This window comes from Pteropus alecto, unplaced genomic scaffold (assembly GCF_000325575.1).
Source record: "Pteropus alecto unplaced genomic scaffold, ASM32557v1 scaffold78, whole genome shotgun sequence".
NCBI lineage: Eukaryota > Metazoa > Chordata > Mammalia > Chiroptera > Pteropodidae > Pteropus > Pteropus alecto.
In genome coordinates this window covers 1,221,142-1,241,711 of record NW_006443124.1, presented here as the reverse complement: position 1 = coordinate 1,241,711, position 20,570 = coordinate 1,221,142, and the positions used below count along the sequence as shown (strand labels likewise).

The window sequence follows — 20,570 nt, the reverse complement described above, 5'->3', positions numbered from 1 at the left end:
CAAGTTAATTTCCATCTTTGTATCCTGAGGACCTAGTACAAATGCCTGGAACATAGTAGATACCCAGTGAAAAACTGCTCGATCAATAAATGAATGGATAGATGTCTTTTGAAAACACATATTCATTTAAAATTTTTTTGAACTTTCAAAACATACCATTGTTTTAATCACAGCATCACTAGGATGTTTTTGAACTTTCATATGTTTCCAGCTCCAATGGAATTCTTATAGTCTGAGGAGTACCAGTTGGCCAACCTTGCCATAACCTTACCCCGATACGGCCCAAACCACTGACAATGTTTTTCAGTTCACAATCAGGAAGTGGGTATTTTAGTGCAAACTTATCTCCACTAGTATGTAAAGAACTCACATGTTTTGGATACAGTAGATCAGAAGCAATATTTCTGGATAAAAGACAGTAAACAGAACCTATGGCTCTACCTTTGAAACAGATCCACAATGTGACTTTTACCACTTCCACTGGTACCGCACTGGCCCAGGCCACCATTCGCTGTCACCAGGATTACTGCAGTGGTCTCCTAACCGGGCTCCCACTTCCTTTGCAGAGTGTCTTCTCTCGAAACAGCAGCCAGAATGGCTTGTGAAAACCCAAATCAGATCGTGACTCTCCTCTGCTCAAAACAGTTGTATCAGTTGGCATCCAATCGAGAAATCAGAAACCACTCTATATTTCAAAGAGAGAATATATATTATAGGGAGTTGATTACAAGGATTAGTCACTGCAGGAAGCCACTACCACTCTTGGGCTGCAGGAACACAAGGGAAAATGGTGTTACATGGAACCTACAATCAGAGCCACTGAAGTGACTGCTGTTGGAACCGAGCTGCCTGAGCCAGCATTCCCAGCTGCTGTAACTGCTAATGCAGCTGCCATGTGGGAAAGGCTGCCAGGATCTTCATCCAGAAAAAAAAAAAAGGAAGGCTCTTCCTTTTCCCCATCTTCAAGTCTTGCCAGTACCTCCCAGTGGCAGAACCTAACAGGAAGCCAGCAGGCAAGGGAGTCTGGGAAATGTAGTTTGTAAGTCCCCTGCTCCAGCAGTAAGAGGAGGGTATGGCAGGAGAGAGTGTGGGGTTGACAGAAAACAGACCCCATCCAGAGCAGCACCTCACACACAGTAAAACCCAAGTTCTTCCAATGACTTCCAAGGACGGCACTATCTCGTCCCAAAACTTATGCACCTGCTTTCTGACCTCCTTCTCTGCCACGTCTTCTCACTCACTGTGCTCCAACCACACTGGCTTCTTTGCTACTCTTCAAACACGCCAGGCCCTCCTTCCTACGGGTCTAGCACTTGCTGTTCTCTCTGCAGGGGATAATCTTACCCCAGACACTTTTACAACTCACTCCCTCATCTCTTTTAGGCCTTTATTTAAAGGACATCTTCTGTTGATGGGCATTTAGGTTGCTTCCATATCTTGGCTATTGTAAAGTGTGCTGTCATGAATATTGTAGTGCATAGATCTTTACAAATTACTGTTTTGGTTTTCTTTGGATAAATACCCAGAAGTGCAATTGCTGGGTCAAAAGGTATATATCCATTTTTAATTTTTTGAGAAACCTCCATACTGTTTTCCATAGAAATTATGGTTCATATATACAATGGAATATTACTCAGCCATTAAAAAAAAAAATGAAATTCTACCATTTGGAACGACATGGATGGACCTAGAGGTTATTATGCTGAGTGAAATAAGTCAGACAGAGAAAGATAAATACTATATGAGTGTACTACAGACTTGCTGATGTTAAACTAGGTAATAGGTACACAGGAATCTATCTCTCTGTATTATTCATGACAATTGCATGCGAACCTACAATTATCTCAAAATAAAAAGCTTATTTAAAAATAACAGAAACTCACAAATATAGTGAACAATTTGGTGATGGACAGAGGGAAGGGAGGTTTGGGGGGCTGGAAGAATGAGGTGAAGGGTCAAAGAAGTGCAAATTAGTAGTTGATAGTTGGTCACAGGGATGGGGAGCATGGCAGAGGGAATGCAGTCAGCATCAATATGTTGGCTAGGTGGAGGGCCGGGGAGGGAGGGAGCAATTGGGGGGATCATTTTATGAACATTATAGATGTCTAACCAATGTACTGTATACTTGAAACTAATTTAAATATATTTAAAAAAATAAAAATTAAATTGAAATAAAAAAAATAAAGGACACCTTCTAAATGGCACCTCCCAAAACATGAATTTAAAACTGCAACTCCTCCCAACTCCCAATCCCCCTTATTGTTTTATTTTTCCTCAAAGCATTTATCCTTTTCTAACACATTATACATTATATCATTTATCAAAACTGTATATCATATACAGTGTTATCATATGTTTTTATTCTATATCATGTATTTTTACTTGTCTCTAAATATATATGTCATCAATATCCCACCACCAAAACATAAGCTCCATGGGGGCCAGGATTTTGTCTGTTTTGTCTATCGATACAGCCCCAGTGCTCAATAAATACTTGTTAACTGAATAAATAAAGGTAATCATTAGTAAATGTATTTATTATGGGATGAAAAGTATTAAAGGCCCTTAAGAGCCTGGGGGAAGGGAAGGAAAAGAAACACTGCTTACACCTCTTCCTCTTCTAACCCCACTCAGGCTACGTTAGGTGTCCCTTCTATGTGCTTCAAACACTCCCTGTACTTCCCCCATCCCAGAACTTGTCACACGATGTTGTAGTTATCTGTTTACATATCTGTCTCCTCCACTGAAACTGTAAGTGCCACGAGACACCAAAGGGGTGGTGTGCGTCTGGGTGATGCTGCACATCAAGCACCTAGCAACATGATCCTGCAGGTTCTGCATGCAGGGCTCAAACAGTCTGTGTCACTGAGTGTTCTGGTGAAGAAGCAGAAGAATACACACAGTGGTCTCTTGACATCATTCCCACCTCTGGTAATCTAGAAAGACAGAAGAGTCAACAGCCGTGAGAAAACAGAAACAGAGTCAGGACCTAAGCACAGAAGAAAGAAAGAAAGTTGGTAGTGATAGTTCTATCGTTCTGGCTAAGCGAGGACAGGCAAAATTATGGCTTCGAAAATATTTTAATCTTTTTATTAGAAGTGTTTATATTGCCTGAAAAGCATTCCACTGGTGAGTTATTTTAATAGCTGAATATTATAGACTAACAAACAAATCTCGAAAAAAATTAAATTATGAAAATCAAAATAATTATCATAGAAAAGCAAGGCATCTCAATAGATAACAGATTTTACAGTGTTATTCTCAAAAGGAGTGGGTGTAAGAGCTACAAAAGTTCATTAACAAAAGTATTTTTCTAATTTTATAACCAACTTTAAGAGGAAAGAACTGTCCTCAATATGTGTAGTCACTGACAGTAGAGAGATTATTGCTAAAAATCATCCTTGGTTAGTTTTTCTGTTAGGTTTCCTATAGATATCTAGAAAATATCCACAGTCTTTTATGAAGAGATCATAGCTATATCTCAGACTTAAAGTTGATTTATTTATTTGGTAATAATTCAGGGACTGAATGAAGTCATATCACACACAAATACTGAAGCACCAAATTTATCATAGCTTTGACTTGGCTCACATCCTTAGCAGTTTAGAGGCGTGCAGAAATGTCTTATCTCATCCTAAGAAGGAGCACTGCTCATTGCCCACATAGATATCACCCAAACACATCACACAGGAAACTTGGGACTTTGAAAGAAAGGCCTCCTCAGCTGGCCTGTCTTCAGCACGAAGCACATACACGCTGTTCGGTGTCCAGTGGCCTGCCGGTGCGTTCGCGCATTGGGCATCCCTTTCCTCTTCTGCGTTATTGAAAATTCGATTTGACCAATGACGATTTGAAATGCATTGTAAGAAACAGGAATTTGGTTCATCAGAAACCTGCCTTTTTCATCCCTTTCTCACGGCATAAGTTTGCCAAATAACTCCCAACCAGAAAATGACTTTGACCTCCTGCCTGAAGTGTACATTTATTTGTTTGCTAGTGCAAGGAGATAGCTGAGCAAAGCCAAGGGGGATACACGCACACGTTCTTGGGAGGATTATTTCAGAACCCGTTTCAGAGCCGACTCTAATTCGAAAATGCCTCTGCCACTTAGACCCACATGGAGATGTTACTAGCCTCACGAAATGTCATCGGGTAATTGAGTTTTGCCAGTGGTGGAAGTGATTGCAGCCACCGTGGCTTCTTTGTGAGAAAGGGAAAAGGAGGAAGGGGCAGTTTATTAGAAATCACTTTAGGGAGGATGCAGTAAAAGTGGACATATAAAGCCATGGGCTATTGATTGCAAATCTGGCAAGGCTGCAGGCCATTCTCATTGCAGGCAGGGCACCGCAGGGCCCGGTAGGACTCCTTAAATCTGTTGGCCAGCATCGAGAACTTGCTGCCGTGGCACAGAGAACAGGTGGCACTGCCCGACCCTCGGCAGTGAAAGCAGTTGTCCTCTGGAAGCTCCCCTTCCTGCAAGAGATGGGTCAGGGTTTAGTTACAGCAGCAGTTCAAGTCTACTGTTCACATGCAGGTCATGAGAGCACTGGGCTGCCGCAAAGGCTGGGGCAGAATAAGAGGAAACTGCCTCCCACAAATTCAATGAAGAAATTGGCCAGAGGCATGGAATAATTGCAGCAATTTTACCAGAGAGGTTTTCCCTGATGGACATCTCTAGGACAGCATCCCCTGCCACCATGCCTTGCATTCTGTGAATTTATGTTCTTCACTGTCCTTGTTGCCATCCGATACATTATTTCTGTATGCTCCATAATGGCAAGGACTTCATTATCCTCATTGCCAAATATTAACATTGAACGCTTGTAGCATGGTGGTAGGTGCCAGGTGCTGTTCTAAGAGCTTTCTCTATATCAGTCCATCTAATCCCCACAACATCTCAGTGAGATGGCATAAGGATTATCATCTCTATGTTACAGATGGGAAAATGTGACACCGAGGAGTTCAGTTATTCACTATTGGTCACAGCTTGGAAGAGGAAGAGACAGGTTTTGAAACAAGGTGGCTGAGCACCAGAGTTCACGCTCACAATCAAAGTGTGCACAGCCCCTCATTGTAGTTGTCCAAAGTAGGCACTCAGGAAAGATTGTTTTGTGTGACTTAGAGACTGAGTGGATGAATGAGCCAATGTTACAATCCTTCAAAACTTAGCTCTGAACTCTTGCAATACTTAATCTTTGTTCTTTTGAGAACTGTGATAAGGCCTCGAGATTAAGAGCTCTGCTCTGGAGTCAGAAGCCTGGGACTGAGGCCTGTCTCTGACATCAAATACGCACCTTGGACAGTTCCCTTAACCTCTAAGTCTCCATTTCTTTACCTGTGAAATGGGCGTGATAATGCGTACTTCTCTGAGTAGCTGGACTATTAGATGAGAGAGTGTATGAAAATACTGTAATATATTATCTGGCGTATTATGGGTTCTCCATAGGAGTTAGTTGACTTCTAAGCCTTGTTAGTAAGTGTCCAGTCCTCAACTCTTAACCTCCAGAAAATGCTCCCTTGTCTGCTGTTGTGTTCTTCCCCTAAGACATCTCAAGGAAATCGGCAATCTTTACACTACTGTGCAAAGACCATGCATAGCCCATTAACCTTCCAATAAATAGAGATATGAGATGTATACCAGGTGGATCCAGCACCAAATCTTGTCCATTTCCCCTTCTAAACATCTCCCAAATCTATCAAGTTTTTTCCACCCCACAACCACAATCCTAGTCCAGACACCCACCAACTGTGGCATGAATTCAGTGTGGATCCGGCCTCCGGTCTTGTGGCTGTTCTCCCCACTGATGCAAATTTCATTAAGTTGGGTGCAATTGTGATTGCCACACAGCATTCAAGAAACCTTTTAATGAACACTTGCCTTACAGATAAACTTCAGATTAAAACCCAATCTCCTCAACTGATTTAAATTTTTCATTACTTCTTTCATCAGGCTCTTGTCCTTAGGTCTCACTCCAGCTGGTCTCCAGGGACTTTTCCCTACCTGCAACCCAGCCACTTCCTCCTTATATTCAGATGTCAGCTTAGCAGCATTTCCTCTGGGAAGCTTTGCCCACCCACACTCTGGACCAGGATTCCCACTCTACTGACAGCTCCTGCTGACTAGATAGAAAACTCTCTGAGCTAGTCCCTTTCACCATCACTTCCTGGACATCCAGTGCCAAGCACAATATTTGCTGTTCATGTATTTGCTGAATAAACAAACAATGATGTTTGAGAACCCTTCTCGATCTTAAATTCTAGGAACTACCAAGACACCTGGAGTCCACTGGGTGCCTCCACCCAGCTAACACAGATTTCTTACATAACCTAATAATAAAAATAATCTCTGAAAAGGGAGGCATAAAATAGTTCTGAAAATAGCTCCATCGTGCTGCGAAGTATTTAAGAAGGCATTAGATTTTATTTATTCTAGATTTAGGAAATGGAAGTGATTATCCAACTGACAAAAACCTAAATAATGTCTGTGTACCCTTTTGTTAATATTTTATTGATTGTTGCCATGTTTTACTATATTAACAACGGAGAAATTTTTCTTCCCTTAAAGTATTCGAAATAAATATATTTGCCAAAATATTCTGAAAGCAAATTACCACAGTCTATTTTTCTGCCAAATCCACATGTTTTATGTTTTATACTTGATCCCAGTGAGATTTTAATGGTTTAAGTCAATGTTATCAAAGGAAGTACAGTAAAATCCTACCATAATTCTATATATGTGATGCAAAAATTATTTTGTATAGAACGCCGAGTCAGATATTGAAAGATTAATAAAATGACCTGGTGAGCCTGCTGTTGAGAAAGAACAGATCACTCACATTGTATCTGATGCATTATTAGAGGGTTCATTGGAGTTTCCAATCTTCCCTTGGGTTACTAAGCTTCTCCAACCACTCGCCCTCACTGTGCTCATTTAATTAATTAACGATTCATTAAATCAAGTATTTACTGAGCCTCTACTCTATACAAGGCATGCAGGATATAAGCTTTCCATTCTCATTTTTTAAAAATTACTATCAGAAAATATTTAGTAAGAGGACCTAGAACATAGCTGTAAAGCAGGCTTAGGTTCTAGAACCAACAAACCTCCCCAAACCACCTCTTACTAGATCCATGGCCAAGGAGGGGGGCTCGGCTTTCCTTGCAGACTCAAGGCTTGTGGAGCCCTGAAGATAGTAACCAGGAACCATTTGGAGGCTGCATGGTTAAGATTATGAGGTTGGTAGTCAGATGGACCTAGGCTTGACTCTTATCTCCGATGACCTCTGGCAAGTTACTTAACTTCTCGGAGCCTTAGTTTCTCAGCTACAGGATGAGATTACTAATAATACCTACCTCACAGAATCTTTGTGAGAATGAAGTAGACTACTGCATGGAGAGCATTGGGCATGGTATCTGGCTACCACAGGCCCTCATAAATCGCAGCTATTATTATTATTACTATTATTTCAAAAGCAAGATCATATAAAGCATAAAGAAGCCCAGATGATTTATGGTCTTGAGTCCACTGAACACAGGGCCAGAATTTTCCCCTTCCATGTTTCACTGTGGCTCAATTCTATTATCTTCTTCCTTCTCTTTTATAGTTAATACATAGCTTCAGCACGGCCTGGCTTTTAGCCTTGCCCTGCTCTTTCATCAAAGTCCCCACTGTTTCTCTGTTCTGTACAACACAAGAGTCTCTTGGTCAGAAGGAACTCTTTGGTGTCCTTTGACCCTTCTTTTTTTAAGAATAAACTTGTCTGGGCATTTACTGCATGAGGGATTGGGCAAACAAATAGCAATTTAAAACAGAGTTTAAAGGACAGGCAAGTAAAGTATGACCTTTCACAGCAATTTTCTGCTGCACGCCTCCATCCTGGTTTATGGCATCACAGCTAAAAAACATGAATCTCTCCAAATTGAATTTAAAGGTAATTGTCATATCAGGCCTAGTGTTGCTTTTTCATTCAGGGCCGCAATGTGACCCGTATTTCACCATTTCAGGCCCTCTTCTAAAAATATATGCTCCTACCAACTACAATATGGTATGAAAAATAATAGAATTAATGAATTTTAAAGTGGGAACAGAATGCTTTGGATCACATTGTTTAGTTGTCAGCCTGCTGGTATGCTAGGTTCTGAATAGGGCTACATAGAAGGCAAGAGAAGGTAGAGGCAGAATACTTCTTATCAGCTGGTACGTGGGTCCCAAATTCCAATATTCTTTGCACAAACACTTAACTAATATTTACTGGGTGCGATTATGTGCCAGGCTCTATTGTGGGGGAGGAGATTAAACTACTATGTTACACCCAACATAAACATGGTCCCCACCCTCATGGAGATCAAATCCTAGAAGGTGAGAACAAACATTAACCAAATAATTACACAAATAAATGTAAGATTGCAACTGTGAGGACAAATGTCAGGTGCCCTGAGGGACCCTTTCTTGGGGATTTGAGCCTCCTGGACGCCAGGGGAGGCCCCTCTGAGGAAATGCTATCTCCACTGAGATCGCAGGGGCTGAGGGCCAGATGGTGGGGAATCTGCAGAACATCCCAGGCACAGAGAAACTGCCTCTGGCAGGAAAGAACAAAGATTGGAGGGGTGGCTAGAAGGGCAGTGTGTCTGGGGTAGAGAGAATGAAGAGAGACATATAAGAAGAGATGAGGCTGAAGAGGCCAAGAGTGGCCAGGCTACATAGTGCTTTCCAGAACAAGTGAGGAGTTTGGGCTTTATACCAAGTGATGAGAGGCCATTGAAAGTTTTGGATGGGGGAAAAAGGTGATGAAGGGGTGACATGATCAAATCTGCATTTTAAAAATATATTATCAAGTGTGAGATCAGGTTGGAAAGAGACATAAGTGGCTGTGAGCAGAACTTTAACAGGAGCCTTTGCTGGAGTCTGGTCATGACCTCGTTCCTGTCCCCTAAACTCTCCCAGGGTGGGGACATCCCTCAAGTGCAATGAAGCCCCGGGCCCATTTTGTTACATCAACTTTTAGGAGGTGAGAGTGAGTCCCACAGAAAGCTTCAAGTCCCAAAAGATGGAATCTAAAGAGAAAATTCATTTCTGCTGCTATCCAAGCTTTTACTCTCTCAGCTTAAATTCATCAAAATTGCTTTTCCCCAACCTTGCACTGTGAAGTAATGAATATCATCACTCTTCCCCCTCATCCGAGCATGTCTGAGCAATGGTTTCCAAGGTGGGGAGTGCACACCTCTCTGAGGTGTGGGGACAAAAGTATTCAAACTATATTTTTACCTAAAAAAGGCAAAAGAAAAAAAAAAAGCTTTAACAATATTTTCAAAAGAAATTGTTATACTAATTTTTAATAAACTAGTTGGCACTGGCACCCTCTAAGACAGGCAGTCACTAGAAAAATGTACCCCAGGGACCCTGGAATAAGCGTGATGTAAAGTGACAACAGTGTCTTGGATCATTTTTTCATTTTCAGCGTACTGCAAAATACTGCAGATTATTGTGCCTGGTCTAGTGGATTTACAAATTACATTGCTTAGTTTTAACTGAACTAATTTTATAAAATCTAAAGCCTCTCAGTTTTATAAGATTTCTCCAAGGAAACTGTGGGTTGAGTGAGGATAACACCAATAATAGAAGCAGAAGCAAACCCATAAGAAAATTACAGAGCTGATTTTTGCTATCTCTACAGCAAGACGTTCTAAGCCAAGCCACATTGCAAAGTGAAAACAACAGCTACCTAATTAGACCTCAAAAGAAGTCATTAGAAGTGTTTGAAATATGGACTTGATAACTATTATTTGCTAACAATGCACCATTAAAATATAATAAACTTAAAATTCCTTAACACCTTTAGTATTCAGACACCTTTAAGTCATCATGTACAGAAGTTTTTACTTAAGTAGTGCCCAATCAAAACAACCTGAAGACCACCGCAGTAGGGCCAGCTCTGAATAGGACAGCAAATGGCCGTGACACACCTGTGGGTACTGGTTGTGGGGGAACGTGCTGTCAGTCTCTGGCAAAGGCCTGTCATTCTGGTCACTGTCTCCATAGATTTCTTCTTTGCTCATCAGAGACTCTTCCTCGGCCTCCTCTTCCTTCTGGAGAATTTTCCTCATGAAGTCTCTCTTGTCCATTGGGGTTCGAATGATTTTCAGATTATTAGTATAGATGATTATCTTTCCAAAATCTATAATAGGTGGGGACTAGAGAAATGGAGAATGAGCATGGAACCTCCACCAGCAATCACCTACCTGTTCAACATCCCAAGGAATTGGAGAGAGGGATCTTCTACTGCCTGGCACTTGTGATGCCATCAGACCACAAAGCTACAGTTCATTCCCTGGTTTGTTTGCTTTCTCTGAAAACCATGACAACCATCTTCCTTCTTCCTGTTGGTGGTAACCGAATGAAGATGAACTAGTCATGTAACTAGAGTGTAAGACTGCAGAGTAGGGTCCAAAGTGTCTATTCTGCCACACAGCACAGCAGCTGATGCAGCCAGGCACAATGCATGCTTAATAAACATGAAGAAATGCTCTTTTTAAAATAAACAGCTCTCCAAAGTTTTTTCTATGAATAAACAGTAGTAGATACAATTCATTGAGCATTATTATTATTGTGTCAAGCATCATGCTAAGCATTTTACAAACATTACCTCACTTCCCCCTGATGCTATGATTTCCCCATTGTCTACAGACAAAGAGACCAAGTCTCAGTGGGGTGAGGTGTCTCCCAAGGTTACAGAGTTCCTAGGGTCTGTGGAAGGAATTCAAACCCAGGTCTATCTCACTCTAAAATTCATATCCTTAACACCTACACTGAAATATTCACAAGCACTTTCTCCCCAAAACATAAGATCACTGTATTTATTTATATATATATTAATTTATATGTGTATATGCTGTCATAACATTTTTTATTATTTGTATAATATAAATTCTTTTTATGTCAATAAATGTACTTCTATAGCATCATTATTAATAGCTTATGTCTCTTGCATGGATTTCTCACGTGTTCCCTCATTCACTGAGGAATAATTTGGACAATGCTACAAAGCAGCAGAGAAGCATGGTGGTAAACGCTTAGAGATTACTTAACTATGAACACGTATTTCTTCCCAGAGCTAGGATAACCTGCAAGGAAATTACACTGGATCCCAATTTTACTGTTCACCAATTGTGAGACGCAGGAGAGTCATTTGGCCTCAGGTTGCTCACCCGCAAATGGTCTGACATCTAGCTGTTAGGCACCACCATAGACTAACTAGTCATTAAAACATAAAATATTTCTACACCAGGTGGCAAATAGGTGCTGTCCTGAAACTCCTGAGAGCCCTCCTGTTATTCCAGCATCTCTTCAGGGAGCCCCTAACATCCCAAAAAAACAGTAACATAGGAATTAAGGCTTAGGACCCCCAGTGTCAGGCCGCTGCCCCAACACTCTGATGGCTTCTGGGCTGACTGAGCAATATCCCTGTGGTTAAATATTTTGACTCTCATCCCTGAGGCTAATTATATCATCTTCTAGGGGTGGAAGTACTGTGAAGAATATATAAAACGGTTTGCAAAAGCCGGAGATACCACGCAAACAGTGGGCATTGTTACCACTGTTGTTATTAAAAACTGTTTTTAGTAGTGCATGCACAATCGTGCTACACAACTAAATGCCTCTGCCTGAAATATCTTGCCAAATCTATTTAGATACTACATTTAAGCAGTCTCATATCTAAAGCTCTCATGTATTCAGTCACAGCTTGGTTTGAGCAGGACTTCAAGATTCAGATCCTCTTCCTTGAAACATCCACAGAGTTTTCAATAATTATTTATGAGGCCACAAGCTTCCTACCTGGCCCTGTTTTCCCTCTCTCTCTTCTAGGGATCATGTGGCAGCTTCCATTTCCCATTGTTTGATGCACACCGGGTTCCTGTTTCACACTCTGGACTATCGGTTTCTGAACATCAGAAGATAAAGATGGTGGCACTTTTGGAAGGTTCTATTTCCACTTCCAGTAATAGCTGAAGAGGTTCAGTAACTAGGGAGGGTTTTGTTTTTGTTTTGCATCTTCAGCTGGTTTTCAAGGCAAAATTCTCAATGTACTTAAAAAAAAAGTCTACAGTCATCTGGTTCAACCTCCTGCCTCTAAGCTGGTCAACATCTGAAACACTCGAAAGAGTAAATTTACTTTTAATGTATTCCAAAGATGGATGGTCCTAAATCACCCTTACGGTGTGTTTAAGTTTCAGTCACCCCGACAGCCAAGTTCTTCCTTGTGGCTAAGCAAACTCTCCAGGTGTAACTAAAGTTCACATTATCTGGTTCCATCCAATCACCTGTGAGGAACACCCACTCTGACAGTACAGAGGGCTGGGATGGAGCCAGGAATTCTTTGTCTCCTTCCACAGTGCCGGGATGGTAACCTATGTTATAAATACTCTGATGTCAGTGGCAGCGTGCCAAGATTGCAATTCAGTCACCACGAAACCTTTCCACTTCTGTGTTTAAATGCAGAATCTCCTTACTGGGTACTAGAAACTCGACAGGCTTTGGAGGCAGGCAGACCTGAGTTTAAATTTTATTCAAATGTTATTTGACAGTTGTGTGAGAAGTGCGAATTATTTAACCCCTATGAACTTCCGTTTTCCAATTTGTAAGATTCCTTCTCATAGAATTATTGTGAAGATGAAATTACATATGTACAAAGCGGGTGTTCAGTAAATATTACTGCCCTTCCTTTCCCTTCCATTTTTTTAATGTACTTTATAAACATCAGTCATTTTCCATTCCTTAAAATATCTGATTGTTTATAACCACTTTCTCTATCCATCACATAAAATCTTAAAAAGACTTAATATTTCTTCCATAAGAATCCAGTCATTAATGGTAGGTAACATTTACTGAGCATACGCAATGTGCCAGGCACAATGATTGCTAAGAGCTTCTTATGTATCACCTCTTTCTAATCACCACAGCCATCTCCGTGAGCAGGTGCTTTTATTACTCTCATATCCCAGATTATAACACCGCAGCTCTGCAACGTTAAGGACCTTGCCCAAGCTCACACAGTAAGTGGGTAGAATGGACATCAAGCCTAGGTTTAACTGACATCAAAGCCTTTGCTTTTTAGGAAAAAAAAAAAATTTTTTAATGTGGTAAAATATATATAAGATAAAATTTACTATTTTAACCATTTCTAAGTGTACGGTCCAGCGGCATTAGGTATATTCACACTGCTGTGTAACCATGACCACCATCCATCTCCAGAACTTTTTCTTATTCCCAAACTGAAACTCTGTACCCATTAAACAATAACTGTCGCTTCTCCCCTCCCTAAGCCCCTGGCAACCACCATTCTACTTTTTGTCTCTAAAATCTGACTGACTACTCTAGGTACCTCATATAAGTGGAATCATACAATTGTCTTTTTGTGACTGGCTTATTTCACGTAGCATATGTCTTCAGGTTTCATTCATAGCATATGTCAGAATTTCCTTCCTCTTCAAGGCTGAATAATATTCCATTGTCTGTGTATATTACATTTATCTACTGATGGACATTTAGGTTGTTTTCACCATTGGGCAATTGTGAATAAAGCTTCTCTGATCATAGGTATACAAATATCTGTTCAAGTTCAGAGCCTTTATTTTTAATTATTATGCTTACCTGTTACTCAAATTGCCTCAACTTTAATTATGATGCTTAACTGCTACCCAAATTACCTCATAACCAATATTTACTAGGGGTTATTTTACAATGGGATTCACTATTCTACCAATATTCACCAATATTTACTAGGGGTTATTTTACAATGGGATTCATGAAAAATCATGACTTCCCACCTCTCATTTCCTTATTTTTCAGAAATCCCACATTGACAACCTGTTTCGGTGGGTGGAGCTGCATGAATCCATCTTGACCACTCTCATACTCAGAGGCTGGCTAGGCTGGGCTATAGCATTTGGTCAGGCAACAAAGAAAACAAGGAAAACTAAACCACGCAGGAATTTAATCCTGGACATGGCCTCTAGGGCACTGTGTTTAAACCAACTGTGCCATGCCGCCATGAGACTCAGTTATCTGGTTTTATAAATCCATGCCTAATCATATATTTACAAAAATGCCAAGTTTGACATGTGACATATGAAGGTCAAGCAGTCCAATATTTTCTACTGTGGCCTTGTACAGAGTACTGTATAAACTACAACTTTGTAAATTCTAAACCTACAAATAAGATTTAGGTAAAAAGAGATATTATACGTACAAGACACAGCTAAGTACCTAGAGCATAATAAGCACTCGCTAAATGGTAACTATTATTATTATCATCAACATTTAAGATCGTTATTATTAATGATCTTATTTTCTAAAAAGGAGCATTCCATAGGGCAAAAACATGGAGAATCAGAAGACTGAAGTTCTTATTCTGACTCTGCATCTAGTGACCCTATATTATTGAGTGAGTCCCTTCACAATTCAGTGTTCAATTTTCCTCATCTGCAAAATTGGAATGATCACACTTTACCTTTCTCCTCATGGTTGTGGTGAAGACATAATAGTATATGACATTGCTTTGTAATGCATAAGTCACTCCGCTAACACGGGGGGCTATCCTATTCATTCTAGCCCTCTCAGTACCAAAACAAAACAAAACAAAACAAAAAAAACTCCACAATTAGCATTGTCTTTGATAAATGTGGACATGCCCATAATTATACTTTTATCAATGCTAGCAAGGCCAATACATTTGTCTGCTATAGATATAGTATCTGTTTCCAAAGGAAACTACCAATAAAAATAATTAGAGTAATTATCTGAATTTCACACTTTAAAGATGAGAACAAATCCTGCTGTGCTATTCATTAATAACCTGGTGCATTATGTAATTGTATTTCATCTTTAAAATAAGGCCTTCATAAGTCCCACTGGCAGAAAGCATATACATATCTCCTATTACATTTTGGAAATGATTATTTTTCCATGCTCTTCTAACTTAAAAAAAAAAAAAAAATCATGTATAGGCTTTTGATTATCCAAGGTACTGGGGAACATAATTGAAATCCACAAATAAAATACATGTTTCAACTGAGCTATTAGCTCAAACTTCTTCCATTTGTAACATTTCCTCTGGTTGATTTGCTTTTCACCCTCTCTCCCCAGGACTCTGCCTACTCAGATTTATGCTAATAAGCAATAGAAAAAACAAACAAACAAACAAACAACAGACATTTTTAAAAATCAGGCAGCAAGAGGGAGATAGGGGGGAAAAAAAGACCTGGATAAACCACAAGCTGAATAATTGCCTGGAGTAAAATGAGCACCTTCAAACGCTCAGCTCTCTCAGGAAACAAGACAACCCACTGTTGCCTAATTTTCTAAAATGGCAGTCTGGTGGCCTGAAAACCACTGCACATCTATTTAATTTACTTACTGAGACAACCCAGGCATAGACCCAATTACAATTTCTTACCCTGGCTGGAATGTGAATACTATCTATGCTTATTGCACTTTATAATAAGTAATCGACAGCATGTTATTCTTGTCTCAGAAATATCCTAAGGGCGACTTCCCATTGGGTATACCCTCAACCCTGGTTGGTACTGGAGCATGAGCATGATATAAATTTGAAACATTTAGGTATTTCTCTAAACACACTTTAGTCCTTAGAGCTTATACACCATATACAATACCAACCTTATGGTCATTTGCCTTGTAATCGTTGAAAAGAGGCTGGCTGCCCGCCAAAGTGTATGCACTGCCCTCTCTAAACACGCTGATCCTTTGAGCAGTCAGCTTAGGGAAGTATGGTTGGGGTTTGGGGGCTTCCCCAGACCCATAAACACCATCCATTGGTTCAAGGGACTCTTGGAGAAAACTGTGAGGGTATTCCTCCTTTGGCGATTCTAACTCCTGCCCGTCCTCAAAGACCTGCTTCAACACTCGGCCGCTGTAGGAGGAAGAGATTTTAAATCGTACTTTCCGGGGTTTGCTGTCACTCTTCTGGTTCAGCTTCTTCTCAGGGTCCTCCATGAGCAGAAATGTCCCCTGTGGTTTCCAGGCTTCAGTGTAGCCAGTGAAACTTGTAGCTCTGAGAAAAAGGCACTTTATTTTCTCTCCTCCTGCATATAATTAATTCAAGTCGCTGCTGGGAGATGCTCAATTTACAGCAACTGACACCTGCACATTAAATATTGATAGACTCTCACACGAAAGCAGGCAGTTATGGGTTTATGAAGTAGAGGGAGCATAAGACAAGGTTGGGTGCCCCCTGAATCCCAAATTCACCCAGAACTTCACCTCAACCCTGGCTTTTCCTAACCTAAGTATGAGTAGGTTTATTTAGACTGAACAAGTACCAGTTCAATAATGATCAGTTACTCAGTCAGTTAGCAAATGTCTAGTTATTCTTACCAACGGCTATGATCTAATAAGCATTTAATATGTATCAGAGATTTTTACATGCATTATCTTACGTCATCCTCACAATCACCCTACAATAAAAGTATTAGTATCTCTGATTTACAGAGGGCAAAGTGAGGCTCAGAGCAGTTTCCTTATTTATTTACTTTAACACAGCTACGTAAGTGACAGAACAGGGATTCGAACTCAGTTCTGACTCCAAACCCCATGACCAGTCCACTAAGCCAAAACTTTTTAAATCATGTCTCAAGGAGTCCTAGACAAGAAGCCACAGGTCTCCATGTAAGGATTCCTTGCATTACCCAAGCAGTTCCATTTACATCTATTTTATAATTAAGATTCATTTGCAAGCACCGCTCTAGGCCACACAGCCTATTGTAGACAGTGCCCAAATGCCCACTGTGAGATAGCCACTGTGGTGACCGAGAGAAGTGTGAGATTTGGGGCTTGAGAATGACAGTCCTACAATCTAGTTTAGGAAACAGACCAAAGACATATGAAATAATAGCCTCCTGCTTAGGGAGCAAACTGTCCACTGCTGACTCTCAGCATAGCTATTCGGGAAAAGAATGGTCCCTCTGAGGACAAGGATGGAAGAAAAAGGCTTTTAAGGAAAGTGCCTCTTCAACAATGGGTTAGATTTGAGGAACCGGAATGTGGAGATTAAGCTTTGTCTCTGGCTTTGTTAATGACATCGTCATTTACTTAGTTGCCCAGACTGACTTCTCTCATACTCCTGCAACCATTCCTAGGGATTCTACCACCACTGCCTTCTTTCATCCCCTCCCCCGCCACCTCATCACTTCTATGTTCACAGTTGCAGCAGCCTCGTAATGACTTCCCCACCCACCCACAAGTCCACTCTCCACACTGATGCCGCAGCGACTTCCAGAAACACAAGTTTGCGAATGTCAATCTCCTGCATAAAAAGTCCGAACACTTCCATGCAGCAGGCAAAGTTCCTCAAAATCTAACCGTACCTTCCTGTCCAGCCTCGTCCTCTGTCACTCTTCTAGGCGCTGCCTGAGATCGGTGTTCCAGGCACACCAACGAGCTAACCGGTTTTATCAAAACCACAGGTTTCCGTCTCTTATCCAGTACTCTGTTCCTGGATTGAAATGTCAAACTTCCACTCCTCCTCCAAGTCACACCTCAAATGTCACTGCTTCTGTGACATTTGAGGTGTGACTTGGAGGAGGAGTGGAAGTTTGACACTGGGAGAAGGCCATGGAACTGTGGACCTACCGCTATTAGGTGCTCTTGTTTTCTCATACTATTCCTGTGTTCCCCTCCACTAAACTGTGAACACCACAGAGTCAGAAGCTGTCTTTACTATTTCTCTACCTCCAATGTTTATAAAAGTGCCTGGTACCTAATAGAAGTCAGTTAATAACTGTTGAATCAATGACTTCCAGGTGAGAGAAATCAAATCAATAAAACTTTTGGAATAGGAGTTAAACATACTTTGTGGAGAATAGTGAAGGTGTCAAGAAAGTTGTCAAGAGAAACATCTACATTTCTACTGAGGAAGGGGTTCACAGTTATAAGGCAGCTGTGTAATTAATGCACTAGGTTAAATACACACACACAGCATTTTTTAAAAAGAAAGAAACACTCTTCATAACATCAGAAGAGTCGTTCCTCTAGGTTCCCTGGGATGCAGAGCTGGCCTCCATGTACCATGAATGGTTTACAGGAGTCTGAAACATGGATCCCTCAGGACAGCTTGGTGGGACCCCAGGCTTCTAGGTGGTCATGTCTGACTACATCAGCCAACTGCATTTACTCCAGTGTATGAAACAAGTATCACTGTGTTCTATGTGTGCCATGCTGTAAAAAAGATTGGGAAGCCCTAACTGGAGAATATTTCTTTCTATTCATCACCGGAAACAGGTATTAATAAATGACCAATAGCCTATCTTCATCTGGAAGGACCAGTGAGCTGACTTCTATAGCTAATGTAAAATTGGCATTTTCAACTGCCCAAGAAATGAACACCATTAACAAAAATAGCCTTTCAGAAGGGTAGACTTCAACCAGAGCCTATGCACTGATGCATTTTGCACAATCATGCTTCTGTCACCTTGAAAATTGTTGTTACAATTAAGTTAGAATTATCAATACAATTGACTTGAATGGAATCTTCACTATTCAAAAACAATTATTTAATTATGTGAAGAAATCAAAAGCCGGCAATGAGTTTTCCGAAGTAACACATGTTCTATAATTTTTATGCCCTTTCCCATGATCACGAATAGACTTTGAGGGAGTCAGACCGAAATCACTAGAGGTTTTGAAATAATCATGTTTATTTGATAATTTTTAGATGTTAGTGTTTTTGGAATAGTCACAACTTATCCACTGCCAGAAGGAGGATAAAATTGATCAATTGAAAGCAATTTTGGTAGTATTATCAAAAACCTCAAAAATGTTCATATCCTTGAGCCTTACTAAGAAGGAAAATAACTGCATAAATCAGAAGAAATGATGTAAAAACATTAACACTGGTTGCCCCTGGTTAGAAGACTCGGGCTGCAATAAGCTTATCTCACTTTGATAATCAAGGGGAAAGAAAACATAAAAAATTCATTCCTTTCAACCCAATAATTTCTCTTAAGGAGATAATTTTTTTTTTTTTTTTTAAGTTTAAGAACTTGCTTGAGAAAAAAATCAATTTGAATTGAGCAGCGCCAACTGGAAGTGTTTAAGAGTGCTCCACCAGCAGAAGCTTGGGGAGAGACTTATATAGAGACAAGGCAGAAGCAAAGTCAGGAAGTTACTGATTGGCTATAATTGAAAGCGAGTTGGCTCTTTGTGATTGGTTGTCCTTGGCATTTTGATTTCATAAGCATGAGGCATCTACAGGCTTAGCTTTGGGTTTGCCAAAATCAAAACTTCTAGATTTGGGTAGCTCGCCATTGTGTTAAAGCCACATCAGTTTAATGGTCTCCTTGTTTAATTAATTTAACACATCCCCCGCCCCTACCCCCACCTTTGGTATTAGCTCCACTCTCAGTCATCATCACAGTTAAGGTGCTCTTGTCTCACTTTGACACTCATAGAGTATGATGTCAGATCTGTGAACTATTTGCTGTTTCATCTCATTGTTCATCTTGATCCTGTTCCTCCAAGTGCAGTGAGACCATCTAAGGTAGTACTGATGGCTGCAAAAATGCATTTAAGACCTTTGAGAGAACACAGCATCCTAGGGAGACCATGATGATGAGCACTGGGAGGATGACACCAAGAGACTTAAGTACACTCCTTAGCCAGAGACTCCATCACCCAAATCAGCTGGTATCAAATAAATCGAAGAATGTACCTGAAAGGGCATCAACCTGCTTTAGCCAAGTGGATTGTCTGTTAATTTCCTATATTTGCTATAATGCCAGAGGTATCGATCCAGGGACAGCATGAGGTATTTGCTATGGCACAGACTCCTCCTTGTTCCACCGATAAGTAATCTAAAGCAATTCTATTATCTAAAATTGCTTTAGCAAGAAAGTCTAAGGATGTTTGTTGTTCAGCTGAGGCCTTATCAGTAGATTCAGATAGTAGCCTGAGTTAAGGAACATAGTCTTAAACAGAAAAAAAAAAAGCAAGCAGCATTTTGTGGATTGGCAAATTTATAAATACATCTCACAATTTCTAAAAGTGTATTCTTCCTCATAGTAAAATTTTTAATGTGGCAGAAAACACATATTTACTAATAGACTCAAATATCTTAGTTCTTCTGTAAAAGGAAGCCGAGAGTGGATCCAGTCAAACGCTGACCGTTTCTGGAAAGAAAACTAATAAATAAAATAAAAACTAAAAGCTCACAATGCAAAAGCTGCGGAGTAGGATCCAGAATCTGAAAGCGACTTACCCACGACCTCCAGAAGGTGTGAGGAGACAGTGAGATCAAGGGGCTGGATGGCCCGATACCTGGCTGCTCATTGCGCCTTGGTGCTTCTGAGGGGCACCTTCAGCTCCCTCTTCTGACACCAGCACTGTTAAAAGATAGAGGGAGGCATATTAAAAATCTCGAGAGTTTATTTTAGCAAAAATCGATATGAATAGGGCAGCGCCAAACCAGAAGTGGTGGGAAGTGCTCCCAAGGAGATCATTTTAAATGAAGAAAAACATTTATGTAGGTAAATATGTTCTCTATAACATTATTCATAAC

At 40.4% G+C, this 20,570-nt stretch overlaps 1 protein-coding gene across 1 annotated transcript; it reads right to left on the bottom strand.

Annotated features, from left to right (window-relative positions):
- Window positions 1–4,005: 4,005 nt before the first annotated feature.
- Window positions 4,006–16,012, bottom strand: GRXCR2 (glutaredoxin and cysteine rich domain containing 2). The gene is made up of 3 exons (XM_006922970.2): window positions 15,677–16,012; window positions 9,964–10,191; window positions 4,006–4,473 (listed from the first exon to the last, which is right to left on the bottom strand). Exons 1-3 carry the CDS (start codon window positions 16,010–16,012, stop codon window positions 4,291–4,293), a joined length of 747 nt encoding a protein of 248 aa, XP_006923032.1. The 3' UTR covers window positions 4,006–4,290.
- Between the last annotated feature and the right edge of the window lie 4,558 nt (window positions 16,013–20,570).